Here is a 21,362-nt window from a genome sequence, read left to right as displayed (position 1 = left end):
AGGCCTTGGGGGTACTGGGGGAGGAGAAGCTCAACAGGAGCCAGCAGGGAGCACTTGCAGCCCAGAGAGCCAAGCAGAGCCTGGGCTGCAGCAAGAGTAGTGTGGCCAGCAGGGCCAGGGAGGGGATTCTGCCCCTCTGCTGCACTCTGCTGAGACCACAGCTGCAGCTCTGAGGCCAGCTCTGGAGCCTCTGTGCCAGGAAGGCTCTGGAGGTGCTGGAAGGTATCCAGAGAAGGGCCACAAGGAGGAGCAGAGGGCTGGAGCTGCTCTGCTCTGGAGACAGACTGAGAGGGTTGGGGTTGTGCAGGCTGGAGAGGAGAAGGCTCCCAGGAGACCTTCTGGTGGCCTTCCAGGATCTGCAGGGGGCTCCAAGAAAGCTGGGGAGGGACTTTTGAGGGTGTCAGGGAGGGATAGGACCGGGGGGGATGGAGCAAAACTAGAAGTGGGGAGATTAAGATTGGCTGTGAGGAAGAAGTTGTTGGCCATGAGGGTGGTGAGAGCCTGGCACAGGTTGCCCAGGGAGGTGGTGGAAGCCTCCTGCCTGGAGGTGTTTGCAGCCAGGCTGGCTGTGGCTGTGAGCAACCTGCTGTGGTGTGAGGTGTCCCTGCCCATGGCAGGGGGCTTGGAACTAGCGGATGCTTCCAGCTGCAGGACCTTGCACTGGGTCTTCTTGAACTTCATGAGGTTGGCTTGGGCTCAGCTCTGCAGCCTGTCCAGGTCCTCCAGCATGTCAAGCAGGCCACACAGCTTGATGTCACCCACAGACTTACTGAGGGTGTCTCAATCCCACTGCCCATGTTGCTGACAAAGGTAGTATCAGCACTGGCCCCAGTACTGACCCCTGAGGAACACTACTGGTCTCTGGTTTCTGAGGTGTTGACCCCAACTCTGAGAGCAGCCAATGTCTTGCCAAACCAGTGGCCACCCCTCAAGTCCATGCTTTTCCCGTCTGGCAACCAGGATGTCTTGTGGGACAGTGTCAAATGCTTTACACAAGCCCAGGTAGATGCCATCAGCTGCTCTTCCCTTTCCACTTATGCTGGAACTCATCATAGAAAGCCACCATGTTGGCCAGGCAGGATTTGCCCTTGGTGAAGCCCTGCTGGTTACCATCAACCACAGCTTCTTCATAGAATCATAGAATCAATAAGGTTGGAAAAGACCTCAAAGATCATCCAGTCCAACCTGTCACCCCAGAAGTCATGACTACTAAACCATGGCTCCAAGTGCCACATCCAGTCCCCTCTTGAACACCTCCAGGGTTGGTGACTCTACCACTTCCCGGGGCAGCACATTCCAACAGCTGACAACTCTCTCTGGGAAGAACTTTCTCCTCACCTCCAGCCTAAACCTCCCCTGGCATAGCTTGAGGCTATGTCCTCTTATTCTGGTGCTGGGTGCCTGGGAGAAGAGACCAACCCCCATGTGCTTTAGCAAGGCCTTCAGGTGGATCTTATTTAAGAAGGACATTTAGGTACTTGAATTTAAGAAGGACATTGAGACACTTGAGCATGTCCAGAGAAGGGCAACAAAGCTGGGAGGGGTCTGGAGCACAGCCCTGTGAGGAGAGGCTGAGGGAGCTGGGATTGTTTAGCCTGGAGAAGAGGAGGCTCAGGGGAGACCTCATTGCCCTCTACAACTCCCTGAAGAGAGGTTGTAGGCAGGTGGGGGTTGGTCTCTTGTCCCAGGCAGCCAGCAGCAGAACAAGAGGACACAGTCTCAAGCTGTGCCAGGGGAGGTTTAGGCTGGGGGTGAGGAAGAAGTTCTTCCCAGAGAGATTTGCCATTGGAATGTGCTGCCCAGGGAGGTGGTGGAGTCCCCATCCCTGGGGGTATTTAGGAAGAGCCTGGGTGAGGCCCTTGGTGCCATGGTTTAGTTGATTGGATGGTTCTGGGTGATAGGTTGGCCTTGATGGTCTCTGAGGTCTTTTCCAACCTGGTTAGCTCTGTATTGTGTCCCTTCTGACCCAAAGCAGTCCATGACTCCATGACTCAGGTACCTGCATGGTGCTGCCAGGGGAGTGCTGAGCAGCAGGCTCTGACCTCAGTGGGGGCTGCCAAGTCTCAGCACTGCTGGACAGGACTCAGGCCCCTCCATGTGATTTCTGGAGCTTAAGCTTGGGATCCTTCTTCTTGAAAACTCCTGGCTTGAATCCACCTTTAGGTTACCCAAGAGCTGGGAATTAATACAAAAATATGAATTGGTTGGACTTTCTAATTTGTCCTCTGTGTTCCCAGACACTGACTCACAACATTCACTCTCTGGGCACTGGGGTAAGAGAAGGTTTCCATTCTTCCACATTTTCCAAGTCACTCCAAGCCAATCTTCTCAGTATCAAACTCAACTTCCTAAATTCCTAATTAGCCCTCTAAGGATTCCCCCCTCCAAACCCTCCCCCCCCCCCCCCCCCCTTTTCTTTTCCTTTGTTCTCAATTATTTCTTATGGTGAATATGTAATTAGGAAAAGTTGTAGCAACAGAAAATGCCCTGGTGGGTGGGATAAGATGAGTCAGTGTCTGGGAACACAGGAGGCAAATGAGCAGGTAGAGATTCAGAGTGCTTCTTTCATTCCCAGACATCGACTCGTAACAGATGGAGCTCTGGGAATGATCTCCAGAGTGCTGGAATATCCTGGAATCACAGAACTGCCAGGGTTGGAAGGGACCTCAGGGATCATCCAGTCCCAACCCCCTGCCATGGGCAGGGACACCTCACACTACAGCAGGTTGCTCACAGCCACAGCCAGCCTGGCTGCAAACACCTCCAGGCAGGAGGCTTCCACCACCTCCCTGGGCAACCTGTGCCAGGCTCTCACCACCCTCATGGCCAACAACTTCTTCCTAACATCCAAGCTCAATCTCCCCACTTCTAGTTTTGTTCCATCCCCCCCAGTCCTATCCCTTCCTGACACCCTCACAAGTCCCTCCCCAGCTTTCTTGGAGCCCCCTGCAGATCCTGGAAGGCCACCAGAAGGTCTCCTGGGAGCCTTCTCCTCTCCAGCCTGCACAACCCCAACTCTCTCAGGCTGTCTCCAGAGCAGAGCAGCTCCAGCCCTCTGCTCCTCCTCGTGGCCCTTCTCTGGACACCTTCCAGCCCCTCCAGATCCTTCCTGGCACAGAGGCTCCAGAACTGGCCCCAGAGCTGCAGCTGTGGTCTCAGCAGAGTGGAGCAGAGGGGCAGAATCCCCTTCCTGGCCCCGCTGGGCACACTTCTCTTGCTGCAGCCCAGGCTCTGCTTGGCTCTCTGGGCTGCAGGTGCTCCCTGCTGGCTCCTGTGGAGCTTCTCGTCCCCCAGCACCGCCAAGGCCTTTCCTTGAGGGCTGCTCTCCTGCCAGTCCCTGCCCAGCCTATAGCAGTGCCTGGGATTGCCCTGCCCCAGCTGCAGGACCTTGCCCTTTTGTTGAACCTCATGAGGTTGGCTTGGGCCCAGCTCTGCAGCCTGTCCACGTCCCTCTGGATGGATCCCTTCCCTCCAGCTGTCTGCTGCACCACACAGCTTGGTGTCATCAGCAACCCTGCTGAGGGTGCACTCAGTGCCACTCTCCATGGCACCAGCAGAGATGTTAACCCAGCCTGGTCCCAGGACTGATCCCTGAGGGACTCCACTTGTCCCTGGCCTCCACCTGGCCATGGACCCACTGCCAGCCACCCTTTGGGTGCAGGCCTCAAGCCAGTTCTGTATGCACTGAATGCTCCATCCATGGAACCCCTCCTGCCCCAGCCTGGAGCCCAGGCTGTGGTGTGGGACAGTGCCGAAGGCTTTACTCAGCTCCAGCTCAGTGACCTCAGTTGCTCAGCCTTCATCTCTTGATGTTGTGACCTTGTCACAGGAGGCCACCAGGTTTGTCAGGCAGGACTTGCCCTTGGTGGAGCTGTAGGTGCAGCTGCAGCTCCTGTTGTTTCATTCAGCCTGTTTTTGCTTCTGCTCAGGTGCACAACGTCCTGAACAATGCAGTGGATGTGCTGGAATTCCGAGACAGGGTCATTAAAGCCTCTTTGAACTATGGCCATTTGGTTGTCTCCACTTCTCTTCAGTGTTATGTCTTCTCGTAAGTAACACAGGCTGCTGCAGCTCCCCAGGCTCGTCTGAATCTTCTGAGAAGCAGGAGCTGGACTGGCAGTACAGGGGTTCAGATTTTAATTGACTAAGTGCAACAGGCTGTAGGATCCAGCATGCTAGTTTTGGGCCAGTCACACCAAAAAGGACATCAAGGGGTTGGAGCAGGTCCAGAGAAGGGCAAACAAGATGGGGAAGGGTCTGCAGAACAGGGCTGGTGAGGAGCAGCTGAGGGAGCTGGGGGTGTTTTAGTCTGGAGAAAAGGAATCTGAGGGGAGACCTTCTGGCTCTCTATGACTCCCTGAGAGGAGGTGGGAACTGGGTTGGGGTTTATCTCTTCTCCCAAGGAACAAGGGACAGGAGAAGAGGAAATGGCCTCAATCAGTACCAGGGTAGGTTCAGGTTGGGCACAAGGAACAGTATGTTCATGGAAAGGGTTATCAAGCCCTTGGCCAGGCTGCTCAGGGCAGTGGTAGAGTCAACATCACTGGAAGTGTTCACAAAGCCATGTAGATGTGATGCTGACATGGTTGGAATCATTTGATCTTGAAAGAATTGGATCTTGGAGATCTTCTCCAACCTCTCTGATTCCCTGCAGAGGGACAGTTTGCAAAGGCCTGCAGTGACAGGACCAGGGGCAGTGGTTTGAAGTTAGAGAAGAGCAGATTGAGATGGGATGTGAGGAAGAAGTTCTGCACCATGAGGGTGGTGGAACAGGTTGCCCAGGGAGGTAGTTGAGGCCCCATCCCTGGTGATATTCAATGTCAGGCACTTTGAATATTGGGTGAGATGACTAAGACTGGACAGTAACACAGCCTGTAAGAGGACACATAGCACAGGGACTTCACCCAGGTGAAGAGCTGGAGGCCAGCTCATTACTTAGTGATTTCAGCCTCCTGTGTGTGAAGATTGAATGGTTTTAATGAATGATTGTGGGTTTTTTTTTCAGTACAAAGAACTGGAACACACCACTGATCTTTGACCTGAAGGAAGGGACAGTTAGTTTGATTCTACAAGCAGAAAGGTAACTCACTTCTTGGAGTGTTCTCCAGGAGAGAAGAACATGCACTTCCTAAAACTTTATTGCAGTACCTGAATGGGGGCCTACAAGAAGGCTGCAGAGGGACTGTTCCCATAGGCCTGCAGTGACAGCACCAGGGGCAATGGGTTGAAATGAGAGGAGAGCAGATTGAGATTGGATGTGAGGAACAAGTTCTGCACCATGAGGGTGCTAGAACACTGCAATAGGTTGCCCAGGGAGGTGGTTAAGGCCTGATCCCTGGAGATATTCAAAGTGAGGCTTGGCAGGACCCTGAGCAACCTGAACTAGTGGAGGATGTCCCTGATGACTGCAGGTGTTTGGACTGGGTGACCTTTGGATGTCCCTTCCAACCAAAACAATTCTTAAGAGCTGCATGTCCAGCAGATGTAGGAAGGTTCTCCTCCCCCTCTGCTCTGCCTTGGTGAGAGCACACCTGGGATACTGTGTCCAGTTCTGGGCTCCCCGGTTCAAGAGAGACAGGCACCTGCTGGATAGAGTCCAGCAGAGGCTACAAGGATGAGTGAGGGACTGGAACATCTCTGGTGTGAAGAGAGACTGAGAGCCCTGGAGCTGTTTAGTCTAGAGAAGAGAAGGCTGAGAGGGATCTGATCAATGTCTATCAATAGCCAAGGGCTGGGGGTCAGGATGAAGGTCCCAGGCTCTTCTTGGTGGTGCCCAGAGATAGGACAAGGAACAGTGGGGACAAGCTGGAACCCAGGAGGTTCCACCTCAACATGAGGAGACACTTCTGTATGGTGAGGGTGACAGAGCCCTGGAGCAGGCTGCCCAGAGAGGTTGTGGAGTCTCCTTCTCTGGGGAGATTCCAACCCCACCTGGATGCATTGCTGTGCAGCCTCCCCTGGGTGATGCTGCTCTGGCAGGGGGCTTGGGCTGGATGATCTCTGGAGGTCCCTTCCAACCCCTACCATTCTGTGGTTCTGTGATACTGAAGTAGGCAAAAGGTCACTGCTCTTGCTAAGGTGTGTGTGACAGTTCAGCTGCTCCATTTGCCATGTGATGCTGGTGATGGCTCTTTCCATGTACTGTATATATTTATCCCCTTATGTATGGGAGAAAGGAGATCTTCTGACATCAACATCTGGTGGGTTGGATGTTTTATGTTGCTTTCTTGAACCAAACTATTCTCTTTAGTCTCCCCAGTTTTTATTAGCAGCCTTGCCAGGTATGGAGCTAAAAAGAAACAGTTTCATTTTGCTTACTTATTTCTGTTTCTGCTTGCAAGAAATCACTATCTTTTTCCCCTCAGTTCAGTGATTTACTTTCTTGGTGTTTGTTTTTGGGGTTTTTTTTATAGGCATTTTCTGCTGGTGGATGGTGGTGGACTTTATTTATATTCCTATGAAGGAAGATTAATTTCCTCTCCAAAATTTCCTGGGATGAGAGCAGATGTTTTAAATGCCCAGACAGTATCTCTGAGTAATGATACTTTAGCAGTAAGAGACAAAGCTGATGAAAAGGGTAAGTTCTGCATTTTGGAAGTTCCATCTTTGCTAACAAGTCATTGTTATTATTATCATTCCATCATTAATCATTTTCACTACAATGCAAAGTGCAAGCTCCTGCATCTGGACCGGGCCAACCCCAGGCACAGATCCAGGCTGGGTGCAGAGTGGGTTGAGAGCAGCTCTGAAGAAACAGCCTTGGGGGTGTTGGGTGCTGAGCAGCTCCCCAGGAGCCAGCGGTGTCCTCCTGCAGCCCAGCAGGCAGCTGTGTGCTGGGCTGCAGCCAGAGCAGTGTGGGCAGCAGGGCAGGAGAGGGGATTCTGCCCCTGGACTCTGCTCTGCTCAGACCTCACCTCCAATCCTGCCTCCAGGTCTGGTGTCCCCAGCAGAAGGAGGACACAGAGCTGCTGGAGAGAGTCCAGAGGAGGCCACGGAGATGATCCCAGGGCTGGAGCAGCTCTGCTGGGAGCACAGGCTGAGGGAGCTGGGGGTGTGCAGCCTGCAGAGGAGAAGGCTCCAGGGGCACCTCAGAGCTGCCTGCCAGGACCTGAAGGCATCCTGCAGGAAGGCTGCAGAGAGACTTTTGCTGAGGGGGTCTGGAGACAGGTCCAGGGGGAACACCAGAACTGGAGGCAGGATTGGAGGTGAGGTCTGAGTAGAGCAGAGTCCACGGGCAGAATACCCTCTGCTGCCCTGCTGCCCACACTGCTCTGGCTGCAGCCCAGCACACAGCTGCCTGCTGGGCTGCAGGAGGGCACTGCTGGCTCCTGGGTTGCTGCTCATCAATCAACATGCCCAAGCCTCTTTCTTCAGAGCTGCTTTCAACCCAAAATCTGGGCAAGCTGCTGTGGGTGCCCCTGCTTTAGCAGAAGAGCTGGACTGGATGATCTCCAAGAGGTCCCATCCAAACCTTCCCATACTGCCATTCTGCAATCCCTTGGCATCACCGAGGTGACACCACTATGCCTCACCTTCCCAAGCAAGGGGGTGGATGCTCTTTCCCTGCCCACATGGGTTGGATTCTTTGTGTTGAAAGACAAACACAGTCACTGTGCCCTTCCTCAAAGGGAGGGAATGGCCTTTGTTTCTGTTGTTAAGTCACACATATTGAAGAGAGAGAGTGGGGGTTCTAAACGACTGCAAAGTGAAAGATGTAAATGAGTAAAAAGAGGAATTTGTTCAAGCAGGGAGAAGAAAAGCCCAACCCACAAACCCAAGTACCCTAAACCTGCAAAGTTAATCAGTTTTACTTGTAAATTAAGTACAGTGACTTGCTTTAGACCTCTCCTAATCTCACTTCCTAAAGCTAGCAGAGTAGCAGGAAAATGGCCTTGTAGAGCTAGACCAAAATACATTTCATGCCTAGAAGTGAGAAACCCAGTGGGTCTCACGAGCAACTCCTCACCCAGCTGCCAAGAGCAAGCCTTGTGCAAGCCCCTCTCTTTCCCTCCCTTGCAAACTCAAGCAGTGCTATCTGAACACCTGCTCTTACAGGGGCTGGGGTTTGAGTTCTGTCGGTGTGAGCACTGGCCTCAAGCCCAACATCCTGTGTCCTTGCTGGAACGTGTCCAGAGAAGGGCAACCAAGTTGGTGAGGGGTTTGGAACACAAGCCCTATGAGGAGAGACTGAGGGAGCTGGGGTTGCTTAGCCTGGAGAGGAGGAGACTCAGGGGAAAGCTTCTTGCTCTCTACAACTACCTGAAGGGAGGTTGTAGACAGGTGGGGGTTGGTCTCTTCTCCCAGGCACCCAGCAGCAGAACAAGAGGACACAGTCTCAGGCTGAGCCAGAGGACGTTTAGGCTGGATGTTAGGAAGAAGTTCTTCACAAAAAGAGAGAGTGATTGCCCAGTGGAATGGGCTGCCTGGGGAGGTGGTGGAGTCACCATCACTGGAGGTGTTCAGGAGGAGACGTGATGGGGTGCGTGGTGCCATGGGTTAGTTGTTTAGGTGGTGTTGGATTGGTTGATGGGTTGGACACGATGATCTTGAAGGTCTCTTCCAATCTGATCTGGTCTATTCTATTCTATTCTATTCTATTCTATTCCGAGAAGGGCATCAAGGCTGGGGAGAGGTCTCAAGCACAAACCGTATGAGGAGAGGCTGAGGGAGCTGGGATTGTTTAGCCTGGAGAAGAGGAGGCTCAGGGGAGACCTCATTGCCCTCTACAACTCCCTGAAGGGAGGTTGTAGCCAGGTGGGAGTTGATCTCTTCTCCCAGGCACCCAGCACCAGAACAAGAGGACACAGTCTCAAGCTGTGCCAGGGGAGGTTTAGGCTGGAGGTGAGGAGAAAGTTCTTTCCAGAAAGAGCAATTGCCTATTGGAATGTACTGTCCAGGGAGGTGGTGGAGTCACCATCCCTGGAGGTGTTCAAGAGGGGATTGGATGTGGCACTTGGTGCCATGGTTTAGTTGTGAGGAGGTGTTAGGTATTAGGTCAGAGGTTGGACTTGATCTCTGAGGTCTTTCCCAACCTGGTTGATTCTGTGATTGTATTCTATGATTCAAACGAAAGCAAAGCACAGCAGCATGAACACCTTAACATTGCCATCCTTTGGAGCCAGTCTGGATGTTCATCTGAGGTTGTGTGTCATGCATTCAGAATAGAGTAGAGTAGAGTAGAGTAGAATAGAATAGAATAGAATAGAATAGAATAGAATAGAATAGAATAGAATAGAATAGAATTAACCAGGTTGGAAGAGACCTTCGAGATTATCCAGTCCAACCTATCACCCAGCACCATCTAATCAGCTAAACCATGGTACCAAGCACCCCATCCAGTCTCTTCCTAAACACCTCCAGTGATGGTGACTCCTAGGCAGTCCATCCCAGTGGCCAATCTCTCTTTCTGTGAAGAACTTCTTCCTAACATCCAGCCTAAACCTCCCCTGGCGCAGCTTGAGATTGTGTCCTCTTGTTCTGAGGAGCAGCTTGGAATTGCTTTGCTCAGGTAATAACCTGTGAGGGTGCACTGAGACCACAGAATCCAGCTGGATGTTCTTCCAGCCCAAACCACTCTGTGATAGCTTCCCAAGTGTAAAATTAATTCTCTTTTCCAGAGTGAAACTCTTACAGGCTCACAGGATGTTAGGGGTTGGAAGGGACCTCTGGAGATCTCCCAGTCCAAGCCCCCTGCCAGAGCAGGAGCAGAGAACCCAGCACAGGTCACACAGGAACACATCCAGACAGGGCTGGAAAGGCTCCAGAGAAGGAGACTCCACAACCTCTCTGGGCAGCCTGCTCCAAGACTCTGTGACACTCACAGTGAAGAAGTTCCTCCTCATGTTGAGCTGGAACCTCCTGTGCTGCAGTTTATTTCCATTGGCCCTTGTCCTGTCCCAGGGAGCAAGTGAGCAGAGCCTGTCCCCTCCCTCCTGACCCCCAGCCCTCAGATATTTATAAACATCTATTAAATCCCTTCTCAGTTTTCTCTTCTCCAGACTAAAAAGCCCTTGGGCTCTCAGCCTCTCCTCATAGGGCAGTGCTGCAGTCCCTCACTGATGAATCTAGCTTAATGGAGCTTAATGGAACTGATTGAAAAGTCTGTAAACCAGATCATTTTGATTTTTTTTCTTCTTCAGTTATCTACATATTTGAAGCTTTATCTGGAAAGCCCCTGGGTGATGGAAAGCCCCTAACTCATAAGGTAAGGCAAAGGAGGTAATGTCTCTTTATGATAACACTGAGCTCAGGAATCAATTACAGGCTTGCTCCATAATGGGTTTAATAATTCATTAAAAGTTGGCAGTCTCAATAGAGAGGAGCTTGACAGCTCTGGCTGTCTGTTAGAAAATTACCAAAACCAGGTTCTTTATGCAGTGTTGATGTACAAAAGAATATGCTCTAGGTTGCTCTCAAGGGTCTGGGCAGGGCTGGCCACCAGCTGAGTGCCAGAGGCTCTGTAGGAGCCCCTCTGCCTTCCCTAAGGGAAGAGAAAGGGAAGAAGGGAGGGAGGCTGATGGGCTGGGGAAGAAACTAACCCAGCTGGGATGGGAAGAAGAACAATGCCATGGGATAGAGACACAGAGACACAAAGCAAGATGGAAGCCAAGCCCTGAGGGCAAGGATGGCACCACTGGCACCACTGCTGCTGGGGGCAGGCCCTGGGCAAGTCCCAGCCTGGGCTCAGCAGCAGATGGGAAGCGGATTCAGGAGCTGGATTCTGGAGCTGGAGTGAGGAAGACAGGGCTGGGGATGGAAGGCAGAAGGGAGAGAGTCCTGCTGGGACAGCAGCCAGGGAAGAAGAGGCTTGAGCCTGGGCAGCCCTCAGCTTGCTGCTGAAGATGCCATCCATGGGCTGCAATCCCTTGAGGGACACTTGAGGCTCCCCTCTGCTGTCTGCTCCTGCCCACAGCTGCCCCCTCTCCCTTCCTGCCCCCCAAGGTGGGGCAGAGCTGTGGCAGTGCCCTTGGTGTGCAGAGCAGCAAGTCTGAGGCAGAGGCTCTGTGCCCCCCAGGCCTTGGCAGGAGCTCTGCCCCTCAGCTTCTCCCTGCTAGCAGCAGCCCCTGGCTGTGCCAAGCTGCCCTGAGCTTCAGCAAGTGCCTGAGTGAGCAGAGCCTGAGCTGGGCACTCCCAGCCTGAGCAGAGCTGCTGCTGGGCCAGCTCAGAGCGGGACAGTGGTGGTCAGTTCCTGGTGTGTTTTGCATGCATGTAAGAGTTTGAAACTCCAGTTAAATAATTTTGTTGTGCAGTAAAACTGATCAGCTTTTATTGATCAGTTATCAATGCCAGCCTCTTGGCACTGAAGCAAAGAACATCAGGGAAAAATTGTCTCTGTTCAGCCTGAGCTTTGACTGGTTTCATTGCAAAAAACATTGCCTGATCTGCAGTTTACTTCCCTTCACCCTTCTGGTGCACATCAAAGGCAAAATGAGGCAGCTGCTTTGGAGGGAGGAGTAAACAGCCAGCTTTAAAGCAGCTTTTGCTTTGGGACTGCCACTGCATTTCTGTGGTTGACTCCTGAACTGGCCAGCTCATCTCTGTTGCCATTTCAGTTCTATCTGCATGAAACTCAGCTCATGGAATGCATCATCACACAAAGTCTCTTTGACCATCCAGTTTTCAAGGGCTTTGTGCCTTGCTTTACAGGAAGCATTCACTTGGTTGAGCCTCACCTTTGCTGTGCTAGGAATCCCCCAAAGCAAAAAGCAGCTCTTCTCTTTTGGTTTTTCTTTACCTTTGCAGACAGAGATTGTGGAAATTGCTTTGGACCAGAGGGGGCTTACAAGTGAAAGAAAAATAGCTTTGATTGATAAGAACAGAGATCTTTACATCACTTCAGTCAAGAGGTTTGGGAAAGAGCAGAAGATTGTCAAAATAGGTAAGGAAACAATCACAGTGAAGTGGAACTGGGTGCTGAGAAGCAGACTGTGTCACTTGGTCTCTTTGCACAAGAGACAACCTTTTGCCTTTGATTTGATAGTGAAATACAACTAGAAATAAATAAATGTGGGTTTCATTAGATAGTGGGGAAAAAAACACCCCAATTTTAGTGCATTTTGTCTAAATCCTGATAACTTTTGTATCAGTTGCATGTTGTTTAACTTTTAAGCGCTGCTTTCATAGAATCACAGAATCAACCAGCTTAGAAAAGACCTCAGAGATCATCAAGTCCAACCTGTCACCTAATACCTGACACCTCCTGACAACTAAACCATAGCTCCAAGTGCCACATCCAATCTCCTCTTGAACACCTCCAGGGATGGGGACTCCACCACTCCAGCACATCCCAGTGGCCAGTCTCTCTCTCAGTGAAGAACTTTCTCCTCACCTCCAGCCTAAACCTCCCCTGGCACAGCTTGAGACTGTGTCCTCTTGTTCTGATGCTGGCTGCCTGGGAGAAGAGACCAACCCCCACCTGGCTACAGCCTCTCTTCAGGGAGTTACAGAGAGCAAGAAGGTCTCCCCTGAGCCTCCTCCATTCTGGAGCAAGCAATGAAGATATTGGAGAAGGATGAATTCTTCAATGCAGAATCTTTGCTACATGTTCTCTTGCCAGTGCAAGCTCTTAAGTTCATCATGTTTTTAGTTGGAAGTTTAAGTGCTGTAGGCAGACTCAGGAAGGTGCAGTCTGACCATTCTGTTCATTTTGATCTCCAGTCTCAAAGCTAAGTCCAAAAAACACTCTTCTGAAAAGAACTTTCTTTCAAAAAGAGCTGAATTTGATTGAAAGCTTTTAAGATCATTGAACCCCAGCAGTGAAGGGGGCTTGGAAGGGACCTCTGGAGGTCACCCAGTCCAACCCCCTGCTCCAGCAGGGCACCCACAGCAGCTTGCCCAGCAGCACAATGCCCAGGGGGGGTTGGAAGCTCTCCACACAAGGAGACTCCACAACCTCTCTGGGCAGCCTGCTCCAGGCCTCCAGCACCCTCACACCAAACAACTTTCTCTTCCTCTTCACATGGAACCTCCTGGAGTCCACTTTGTGCCCACTGCCCCTTGTGCTGTCCCTGGGCACCACTGAGCAGAGCCTGGCCCCAGCCTCTTGCCCCCCACAGCTCCAGCACTCCCAGGTCCTTCTCTGTGGAGCTGCTCTCCAGCAGATCTCCCCTCAGCTGCACTGCTGCAGGAGGCTGTTCCTGCCCAGCTGCAGGACCCTTGTTGAACTTCACAGACACTTAGGAAGATGTTAAAGCAGGTTTTATACCAATAAAGAGATCTGAAGTGTTGTGTCTTCAGAAGTGTGTGACAGAGTATGGGTCAGGGGAGGGGCAGTTTAGAAAACATTCATCAGTTCAGGATCTACCTGAATATCCAAATACATCTGGAACCTTAAAATCACAGAATCACCAAGGTTGGAAGAGACCTCAAAGATCATCGAGTCCAACCTGTCACCACAGACCTCATGACTAGACCATGGCACCAAGTGCCACATCCAGTCCCCTCTTGAACACCTCCAGGGATGGGGACTCCACCACCTCCCTGGGCAGAATCTTAAGACTCTCTCAGCCTTTTCTCCTCACAGAGATGCTTCAGGCCCCTCAGCATCTTTGGAGCCTCTGCCTAACTCTCTTCAGTAGTTCCCTGTCTCTCTTGAACTGTAGAGGCCAGCACTGGACCCAGTCCTTACAAACCAGGTTTACCCAGGCCTTCTGAAAGGAACTGAGAATGTCTGATAATTACCCATTCCCTACAGATAGAGAAATGTTCCTTGTTCCTGAGGTTCCCTGTGCAAATGCATGTTCTTCTCTTCATGTCAAGGTGCAATGGTTCAAACTTTGGCCTGGAATGACACATCTAACATCCTCTGTGGCATTCAAGATGCTCATTTCACAGTCTGGTACTACCCCAACACAGTCTATGTGGATAAAGACCTCCTGCCAAAAACTCTGTATGAAAAGGATGGAAGGTAAATGGTTCCAAGTGGTATGGTGAGGGATTTGAACCACTCCACTCCTTTCTGGAAGGATGATGTTGAGTTGGGCACTTGAAGCCAACTTCTAGAGTTGGGTTTTGTTTTTCTTTAGGTTACTCTTTCTTGACTGGTTAAGGAGGAATCATAGAATGGGTTGGGTTGGAAGGGACCTTAAAAGATCGTCCAGGAAAGAGTGGTTTATGTTATATGAGAAAATTTGGCCTTGAAATAATGAGATGCAGTTTAAAAAGGAGAGCAATATCTGGATGCAAACAAAAGGGGGGGGAGGGGGAGGGAGTTGTTTTAATCATAGCTTTTGAAATAGTGTCTGAGTTGTTTGTAAACAATAAAGGATGGACCAGAGGTGACCTTCACCTTCACCTTTTGGACATTAGGAAGAAACTCTTTACAATGAGAAGGGTAAAATACTGGAACAGGCTGCCCAGGCATGTGGTTGGGACCCCCCAGCAGACTTGCTGTGGTCCTGGGCAGCCTGGATCTAGCAGGAGGTGGCCCTGCAGGGTGCAGTGGGCTTGGACAAGGTCCCTTTTGAGGGTCCCTTCCAGCCCAGTGCAGTCTGTAAATCTGTGAATATTTCTAGCCTCACACATTTCATTCCATTCCACACTTTGTAGCGTGGAATTGTTCACAAACAATGCCCAAATGGATTATTGCATTCTGAGAGTTATGGGATCCCAAATAGCTTATACTGAAACATGTATTTGAACATCACAGAGTCACAGATTGCTCTGGGTTGGAAGGGAGCCTCCAAGGGCATCTTGTCCAACCCCTGCAGTCAGCAGGGACACCTCCAACTAGATCAAGCTGCCCAGGGACACAGCAAGTCTGACCTTGAATGTCCAAAGAGATGGGGCCTCAACCACATCACTGGGCAGCCTGTTCCAGTGTCTCCCCACCCTCACTGTGCAGAACATCCTCCTGCTGTCCAACCTGACTCTGCCCTGCTTCAGTTTCAAACCGTAGTCCTTCGTCCTATCCCCACAGCCCCTTCTGAACTGTCCCTCCCCAGCCTGCCTGGAGTTCCCCTTCAGATATTGAAGTGCAGCTCTAAGGCTTCCCTGGTGCCTTCTCTTCTGCAGACTGAACAGCCCCAACTCTCTCAGCCTGTCCCTATAGCAGAGAATCTCCAGCCCTCTGGTCATCTTGGTGGCCTCCTCTGGACCTCCTCCATCAGGTCCATGTCTCTCCTTGTGTTGGGGATTCCTGGGCTGGGGACAGTTTGCATTTATTTGCCTTCCAGGCAGTGAATGTGCATAACGGTGATGCTATTCTTAGATAAGAGGAGAAGGCTCCCAGGAGACCTTCTTGTGGCCTTCCAGGATCTGCAGGGGGCTCCAAGAAAGCTGGGGAGAGATTTGAGGGTGTCAGGGAGTGATAGGACTGGGGGGAATGGAACAAAACTAGAAGTGGGGATATTCAGCTTGGCTGTGAGGAAGAAGTTGTTACCCATGAGGGTGGTGAGAGCCTGGCACAGGTTGCCCAGGGAGGTGGTGGAAGCCTCCTGCCTGGAGGTGTTTGCAGCCAGGCTGGCTGTGGCTGTGAGCAACCTGCTGTAGTGTGAGGTGTCCCTGCCCATGGCAGGGGGCTTGGAACTGGCTGAGCCTTGAGGTCCCTTCCAAGCCTGACAATCCTGTGATTCTAACATTACCTGCTGGCTGTAAGTGCTGAATAATGAGGTGCTTAGCTCTTTATATCCTCTGAAACCAGCTTCAATCATATTGCAGCTCAAACAAAGCTGTGTTTCTCTCCCCAATACTCTTTTTTTCACTCAGCAAGAAGCGAAGATTAACTTTCTTTTGTCTCTCCCCGCCAGTGAATTTAGCAGGAATCCCCAGATTGTGCATTTTGTGGGCAATCTCATCACAATCAGAAGAGCAGATGGTGCCCTTGTTCACCTCAGTGTTTCACCTTACCCTGCCATTCTCCACGAGTATGTCTCTGGTTCCAAATGGGAAGATGCTGTCAGGTTGTGTCGCTTCATCAAGGTAACTGCTGATGACTGGGAGCATTCAGACACCCCTGCACTCTAGTTCCTATTCTCAAGTGTGACTTTAGTAGTGGTAGTTGCAAATCACTTCTTACAGCTCCACAACATCCACCTGCATTATGGCTGATTGTTTTGGGGCTACATTTTTTTGTAACTACACTGCATTTCAGGAGTTTGCTTCCACCTGGTTCATAAAATCACAGAATGGTTTGGGTTGGAAGGGACCTTGAAGATCATCCAGTTCCAAACCCCCTGCCATGGGCAGGGACACCTCCCACTAGCCCAGGTTGCTCAAGGCCTTCATCCAACCAGGCCTTGAACACCTCCAGGGAGGGCACATCCACAGCCTCCCTGGGCAACCTGTGCCAGTGTCTCCCCACCCTCACTGCAAAGAATCTCTTCCTCATCTCCAGTCTCAGTCTCCCCTCTCCCAGCTTCAATCCATTACCCCTCATCCTGTCACTCCCAGCCTTTGTCACAAGTCCCTCCCCAGCTCTCCTGGAACCCTTTCAGGTGCTGGAAGGCTGCTCTGAGGTCTTCCTGGAGCCTTCTCCATGCTGAATAGTCCCAGCTCTCTCAGCCTGTCCTCATAGGGGAGGTTCTCCAGCCCTCTGATCATCCTCATGGCCTCCTCTGGAGCCTCTCCAGCAGCTCCAGGTCCTTCTTGTGCTGGGGGCCCCAGAGCTGGAGGCAGTGCTGCAGGTGGGGGCTGAGCAGAGCAGAGCAGAGGGGCAGAATCCCCTCCCTGTGCTGCTGCTCTCCCTGCTCTGGCTGCAGCTCAGCACACAGCTGCCTGCTGGGCTGCCAGGGACCACTGCTGGCTCCTGGGGAGTTTGTCACCATCTGACACCCCCAAGGCCTTCTCCTCTTTTCCAGCCTCTCCTCACCCAGCCTGGATTTGTGCTTGGGATTGCCCTGACCCAGGTGCAGGACCTTGCCCTTGGCCTTGTTGAACTTCATGAGGTTGGTTTGGGCTCACCTCTGCAGCCTGCCCCAGTGCTTCTGGATGGATCCCTTCCTTCCAGTGTGTCAACCACATCACACAGCTTGGTGTCTTCTCAAACTTGCTGAGGGTGCCTCCATCCCACTCTCTATATAGCTGACAGAGAAGTTAAACAGCACTGACCCCAATACTTGTCACTGCTCTCCATTTGGCCATTGAGCTGTTGACCACAACTCTGATTATTTATATTGACACCAAAGCTCAGAGGGATTTAACCTGGGTCCTCCCAGCACTTAGGAATAAGCCTATTGTTTTTTAGGACTAGACTAAAAATTATTTGCATCTCCAATAGTTGCTTAGATATTTTTTCCCTTCCATGTTTTATTTCATTTGGTTTTGGTTTTTGATTTTCCCCCCTTTGCTTTCATTTGTTTTGTATTTAGGCAACAGCACCAGGTGAGGTGAGTCTGGTAGCCTTGAAAAGAAACAAACTAAAATCCCTCCCCAAACTCTGCTTCCTTTCCCCTCTTAACTCCTAGAAAATCATTGGAATCAAAATAGACTAGACTGGCCTGGAGTAGAATAGAATTCAGCAGGTTGGAAAAGACCTCAGAGATCATCAAGTCCAATCTATCACCCAACACCATCTGATCAACTAAACCATGGCACCAAGGGCCTCATCCAGGCTCTTCTTAAACAGAGATGATGACTCCACCACCTCCCTGGGCAGCACATCCCAATGGCCAATCTCTTTTTGTGAAGAACTTCTTCCTAACATCAGCCTAAACCTCCCCTGGCACAGCTTGAGACTGTGTCCTCTTGTTCTGCTGCTGGCTGCCTGGCAGAAGAGACCAACCCCCACCTGGCTACAACCTCCCTTCAGGGAGTTGCAGAGAGCAAGAAGGTCTCCCCTGAGCCTCCTCTTCTCCAGGCTAAGCAACCCCACCTCCCTCAGCCTCTCCTCACAGGGCTGTGCTCCAGACCCCTCCCCAGCTTTGTTGCCCTTCTCTGGACACCTTCCAGCAGCTCAACATCTTTCCTAACCTGAGGAGCCCAGAACTGGACACAGGACTCAAGGTGTGGCCTCAGCAGTGCTGAGCACAGGGCACAATGACCTCCCTGCTCCTGCTGGCCACACTCTTCCTGATGCAGGCCAGGATGCCCTTGGCCCTCTTGGCCCCCTGGGCACACTGCTGGCTCCTGTTCAGCTGCTGTCCACCAGTACCCCCAGGTCCCTTTCTGCCTGGCTGCTCTCAGCCACTCTGACCCCAGCCTGTAGCACTGCCTGGGGTTGTTGTGGTCAATGTGCAGAACCTGGCACTTGGATGTGTTCAGTCTCCTGCCCTTGGACTCTGCCCATCTGTCCAGCCTGTCCAGGTCCCTCTGCAGGGCTCTCCTACCCTCTGACAGATCAATTCCTGCCCCCAGCTTGGTGTCATCTGCAAATTTACTGATGATGGACTCCATCCCCTCCTCCAGATCATCAATAAAGATATTGAACAGGATGGGGCCCAGCAGAGTTCAGCACTTTCCTATCATGACCTTGGATGTGTCTTTCAAATCCTTTGGGGTTTGCAGTGTTAAATCACTGCACACTCAGAGGAGCAGGGCTGTCTACTGCTTTGCCATGTGTTAGTTATCCCTTTAACAGTGGCCTTTGCTTCCTGTGTCTGGCAGTGGGAGCTGGGGTTTTGGAGGTCAGATCCAATCTTATGTTAGCTTGAGTCACCTCAGTGCATCATCTCACACCATCTGTACTGGGTGGGGATGTTCATTCTGTCACTTCTTTCTGAGCAGTATGAAGGTATTCAAGGATTTTGGGGGGTCAAACTTTTCATTCATTCTCATTCTTAGGAGCAGAGTCACCCCAAAGGACTTCAGTTCTGCTTCTAAGGCAGAGCACTAGGCATTGTTTGGGGGTTGGTTGGTGAAATCCTGAGGTGTTTGACATGGTTCTTCACTCTCCTTTTGTTTTAATGAGCTCTTCCTCATCTCTTAACAAGCAGGGGAGGTTTGTCTCTCAAGGAAAAAAAACTATGCCAGAGTGTTTTCAGAGTGAGGAATATTCACATCATCTGATTTTAAGCATCCAGCTCTGGTAACTTAGGTGTTCAAGGCCAGGTTGGATGAGGCCTTGAGCAGCCTGGGCCAGTGAGAATCAGAGAGTCATAGAATCAATAAGGTTGAAGAAGACCTCAGAGATCATCAAGTCCAACCTGTCACCCAACACCTCCTGACAACTAAACCATGGCTCCAAGTGCCACAATCAATCCCCTCTTGAACACCTCCAGGGACAGTGACTCCAGCACCTCCCTGGGCAGCACATTCCAGTGGCTAACAACTCTCTCTGGGAAGAACTTTCTCCTCACCTCCAGCCTAAACCTCCCCTGGCACAGCTTGAGACTGTGTCCTCTTGTTCTGATGCTGGCTGCCTGGCAGAAGAGACCAACCCCCACCTGGCTACAACCTCCCTTCAGGGAGTTGCAGAGAGCAAGAAGGTCTCCCCTGAGTCTCCTCCTCTCCAGGCTAAACAACCCCAGCTCCCTCAGCCTCTCCTCACAGGGCTATGCTCGAGGCCTCTCCCCAGCTTTGTTGCCCTTGTCTAAACAGGTTCAAGAGGTGTCCCTGCTCATGACAGAGGGTTGGAACTGGCTGATCTTCAGGGTCCCTTCAAACCCAGTCCATTCTATGAATCTATGAGTCTCAGTCTTTGAAGACTTCTCCTCCTCCACCGATCATAAAACACCATTTTGTGAGGACTTCTTTGAAGACTTCTCCACTGATGGCAAACCAAAGCTTTTATCTAAAACATCCTAAATTAGAATAGAATAGAATCAACCAGGTTGGAAAAGACCTTGGAGATCATTGAGTCCAACCTATCATCCAACACCATCCAATCAGCTCAACCATGGCACCAAGGGCCTCATCCAGGCTCTTCCTAAACACCTCCAGTGTTGGTGATTCCACCACCTCCCTGGGCAGCCCACTGAAAATCCTTTCTTTTTCACCATTTCTGATGCTTGGGTTGAGGGGTGCCCTGGAATCCCCTTACATCAGGGTAAACTGAGAGCCAGCACAGCAAGTCTTGCCTTGAGCACTTTGTCTTTCATGACTGAAAGAGTTCTCAAGGACTCGTGAAGGATGCCCGGGAAGCTGGTTGAATCCCCATCCCTGGAGGTGTTCCAGAGGCACAGAGATGTGGTGCTGAGGGACATGGCTTAGCAGCAGCCTTGGCAGAATTAAGGAATGGTTGGAATGAGAATGAGGCTGTTCAGTCTGGAGAAGAGAAGACTGAGAGGGGATCTGATCAATGTCTTATCAATAGCTGAGGGCTGGGGGTCAGGAAGGAAGGGACAGGGACAGGCTCTGCTCAGTTGTGCCCTGAGACAGGACAAGAGGCAGTGGATGGAAACTCCAGCACAGGAAGTTCTACCTCAACACAAGGAGGAACTTCTTGACTGTCCCTCAGCCTTTCTTCACAAGAGAGCTGTTTCAGTTCTCTAATCACCTTGGTAGCCCTTTGCTCTACCCTCTCCAGCAAATCCCTCACACAAGGGCAGAGTAGAGGGGGCAGCTGGTCACAGGCTCACAGGATGTTAGGGGTTGGAAGGGACCTTTGCAGATCATCAAATCCAATCCTCCTGCCAGAGCAGGGCCAGAGAACCCAGCACAGGTCACACAGGAACACATCCAGACAGCGCTGGAAAGGCTCCAGAGAAGGAGACTCCACAACTTCTCTGGGCAGCCTGCTCCTCATGTTGAGCTGGAACCTCCTGTGCTGCAGTTTCCATCCATTGCTCCTTGTCCTTAGTCATAAGGTGATGCCTTGGCAAGAGTTCATTGCTGGCTGAGATGCTGATCCTCAGCTGATCACATCAAGATCCTTATGAGGGGCTCAGAGAAAGAATGAATTAGTGACATCCTAATCAGAGACCTTGAGCACGGTGCCAGAAGTGGCACACTGAGAAGCACAGTGGTGTTCTGCATCATTTTCAGGACCTGTATGCTGCCTTTGAGCAGTCATTTTTAGCATGATAGTAAATAGCTGAAGGTTTAGGAACTGCCTTTGGTTTCATTTGCAGGATCAAACTCTGTGGGCATGCTTGGCTGCTATGGCAGTTGCCAACAAAGACATGGCTACAGCAGAGATTGCCTATGCAGCCATTGGGGAGGTAAGGAAATGCTGTCACTGCCCATCAAATCCTTGCAGTACTCACTTTGCTGATTGGTTCCCTCTTAATTGAACTGTTTTACATCTCATCAACAGATTGACAAGGTTCAGTACATCAACTTCATCAAAGATCTTCCATCAAAAGAGTCCAGGATGGCTCATATACTGCTCTTCAGTGGAAACACCCAGGAAGCTGAAACCCTCCTTCTTCAAGCTGGCCTCATCTACCAAGCTATTCAAGTCAACATTACCCTTTACAACTGGGATAGGTAGCACTTCTGCCAACACACCATGGGCTCATACAATGAGTTGGGTTGGAGGGGAGACC

At 51.2% G+C, this 21,362-nt stretch overlaps 1 protein-coding gene across 5 annotated transcripts in view; it reads left to right on the top strand.

The window, feature by feature from the left end:
* Window positions 1-21,362, top strand: part of IFT80 (intraflagellar transport 80) — an 81,073-nt gene that overhangs the window by 48,375 nt on the left and 11,336 nt on the right. For all 5 annotated transcript variants that reach the window (XM_068164283.1, XM_068164282.1, XM_068164281.1 and 2 more), the window contains 9 exons: window positions 3,930-4,048; window positions 5,006-5,080; window positions 6,414-6,577; window positions 10,140-10,204; window positions 11,743-11,878; window positions 13,759-13,906; window positions 15,747-15,918; window positions 20,946-21,035; window positions 21,131-21,303. In XM_068164283.1, the coding sequence (XP_068020384.1) occupies window positions 3,930-4,048; window positions 5,006-5,080; window positions 6,414-6,577; window positions 10,140-10,204; window positions 11,743-11,878; window positions 13,759-13,906; window positions 15,747-15,918; window positions 20,946-21,035; window positions 21,131-21,303 (1,142 nt within the window). The remainder of the gene's footprint in view (window positions 1-3,929; window positions 4,049-5,005; window positions 5,081-6,413; window positions 6,578-10,139; window positions 10,205-11,742; window positions 11,879-13,758; window positions 13,907-15,746; window positions 15,919-20,945; window positions 21,036-21,130; window positions 21,304-21,362) is intronic.

Source organism: Melanerpes formicivorus, unplaced genomic scaffold, assembly GCF_026170545.1.
Source record: "Melanerpes formicivorus ecotype bairdi unplaced genomic scaffold, bMelFor1.0.p_v2 SCAF_78, whole genome shotgun sequence".
Taxonomy (NCBI): domain Eukaryota; kingdom Metazoa; phylum Chordata; class Aves; order Piciformes; family Picidae; genus Melanerpes; species Melanerpes formicivorus.
Note: the sequence above shows the minus strand (reverse complement) of the source record. Positions and strands in the feature narration are given on the sequence as shown.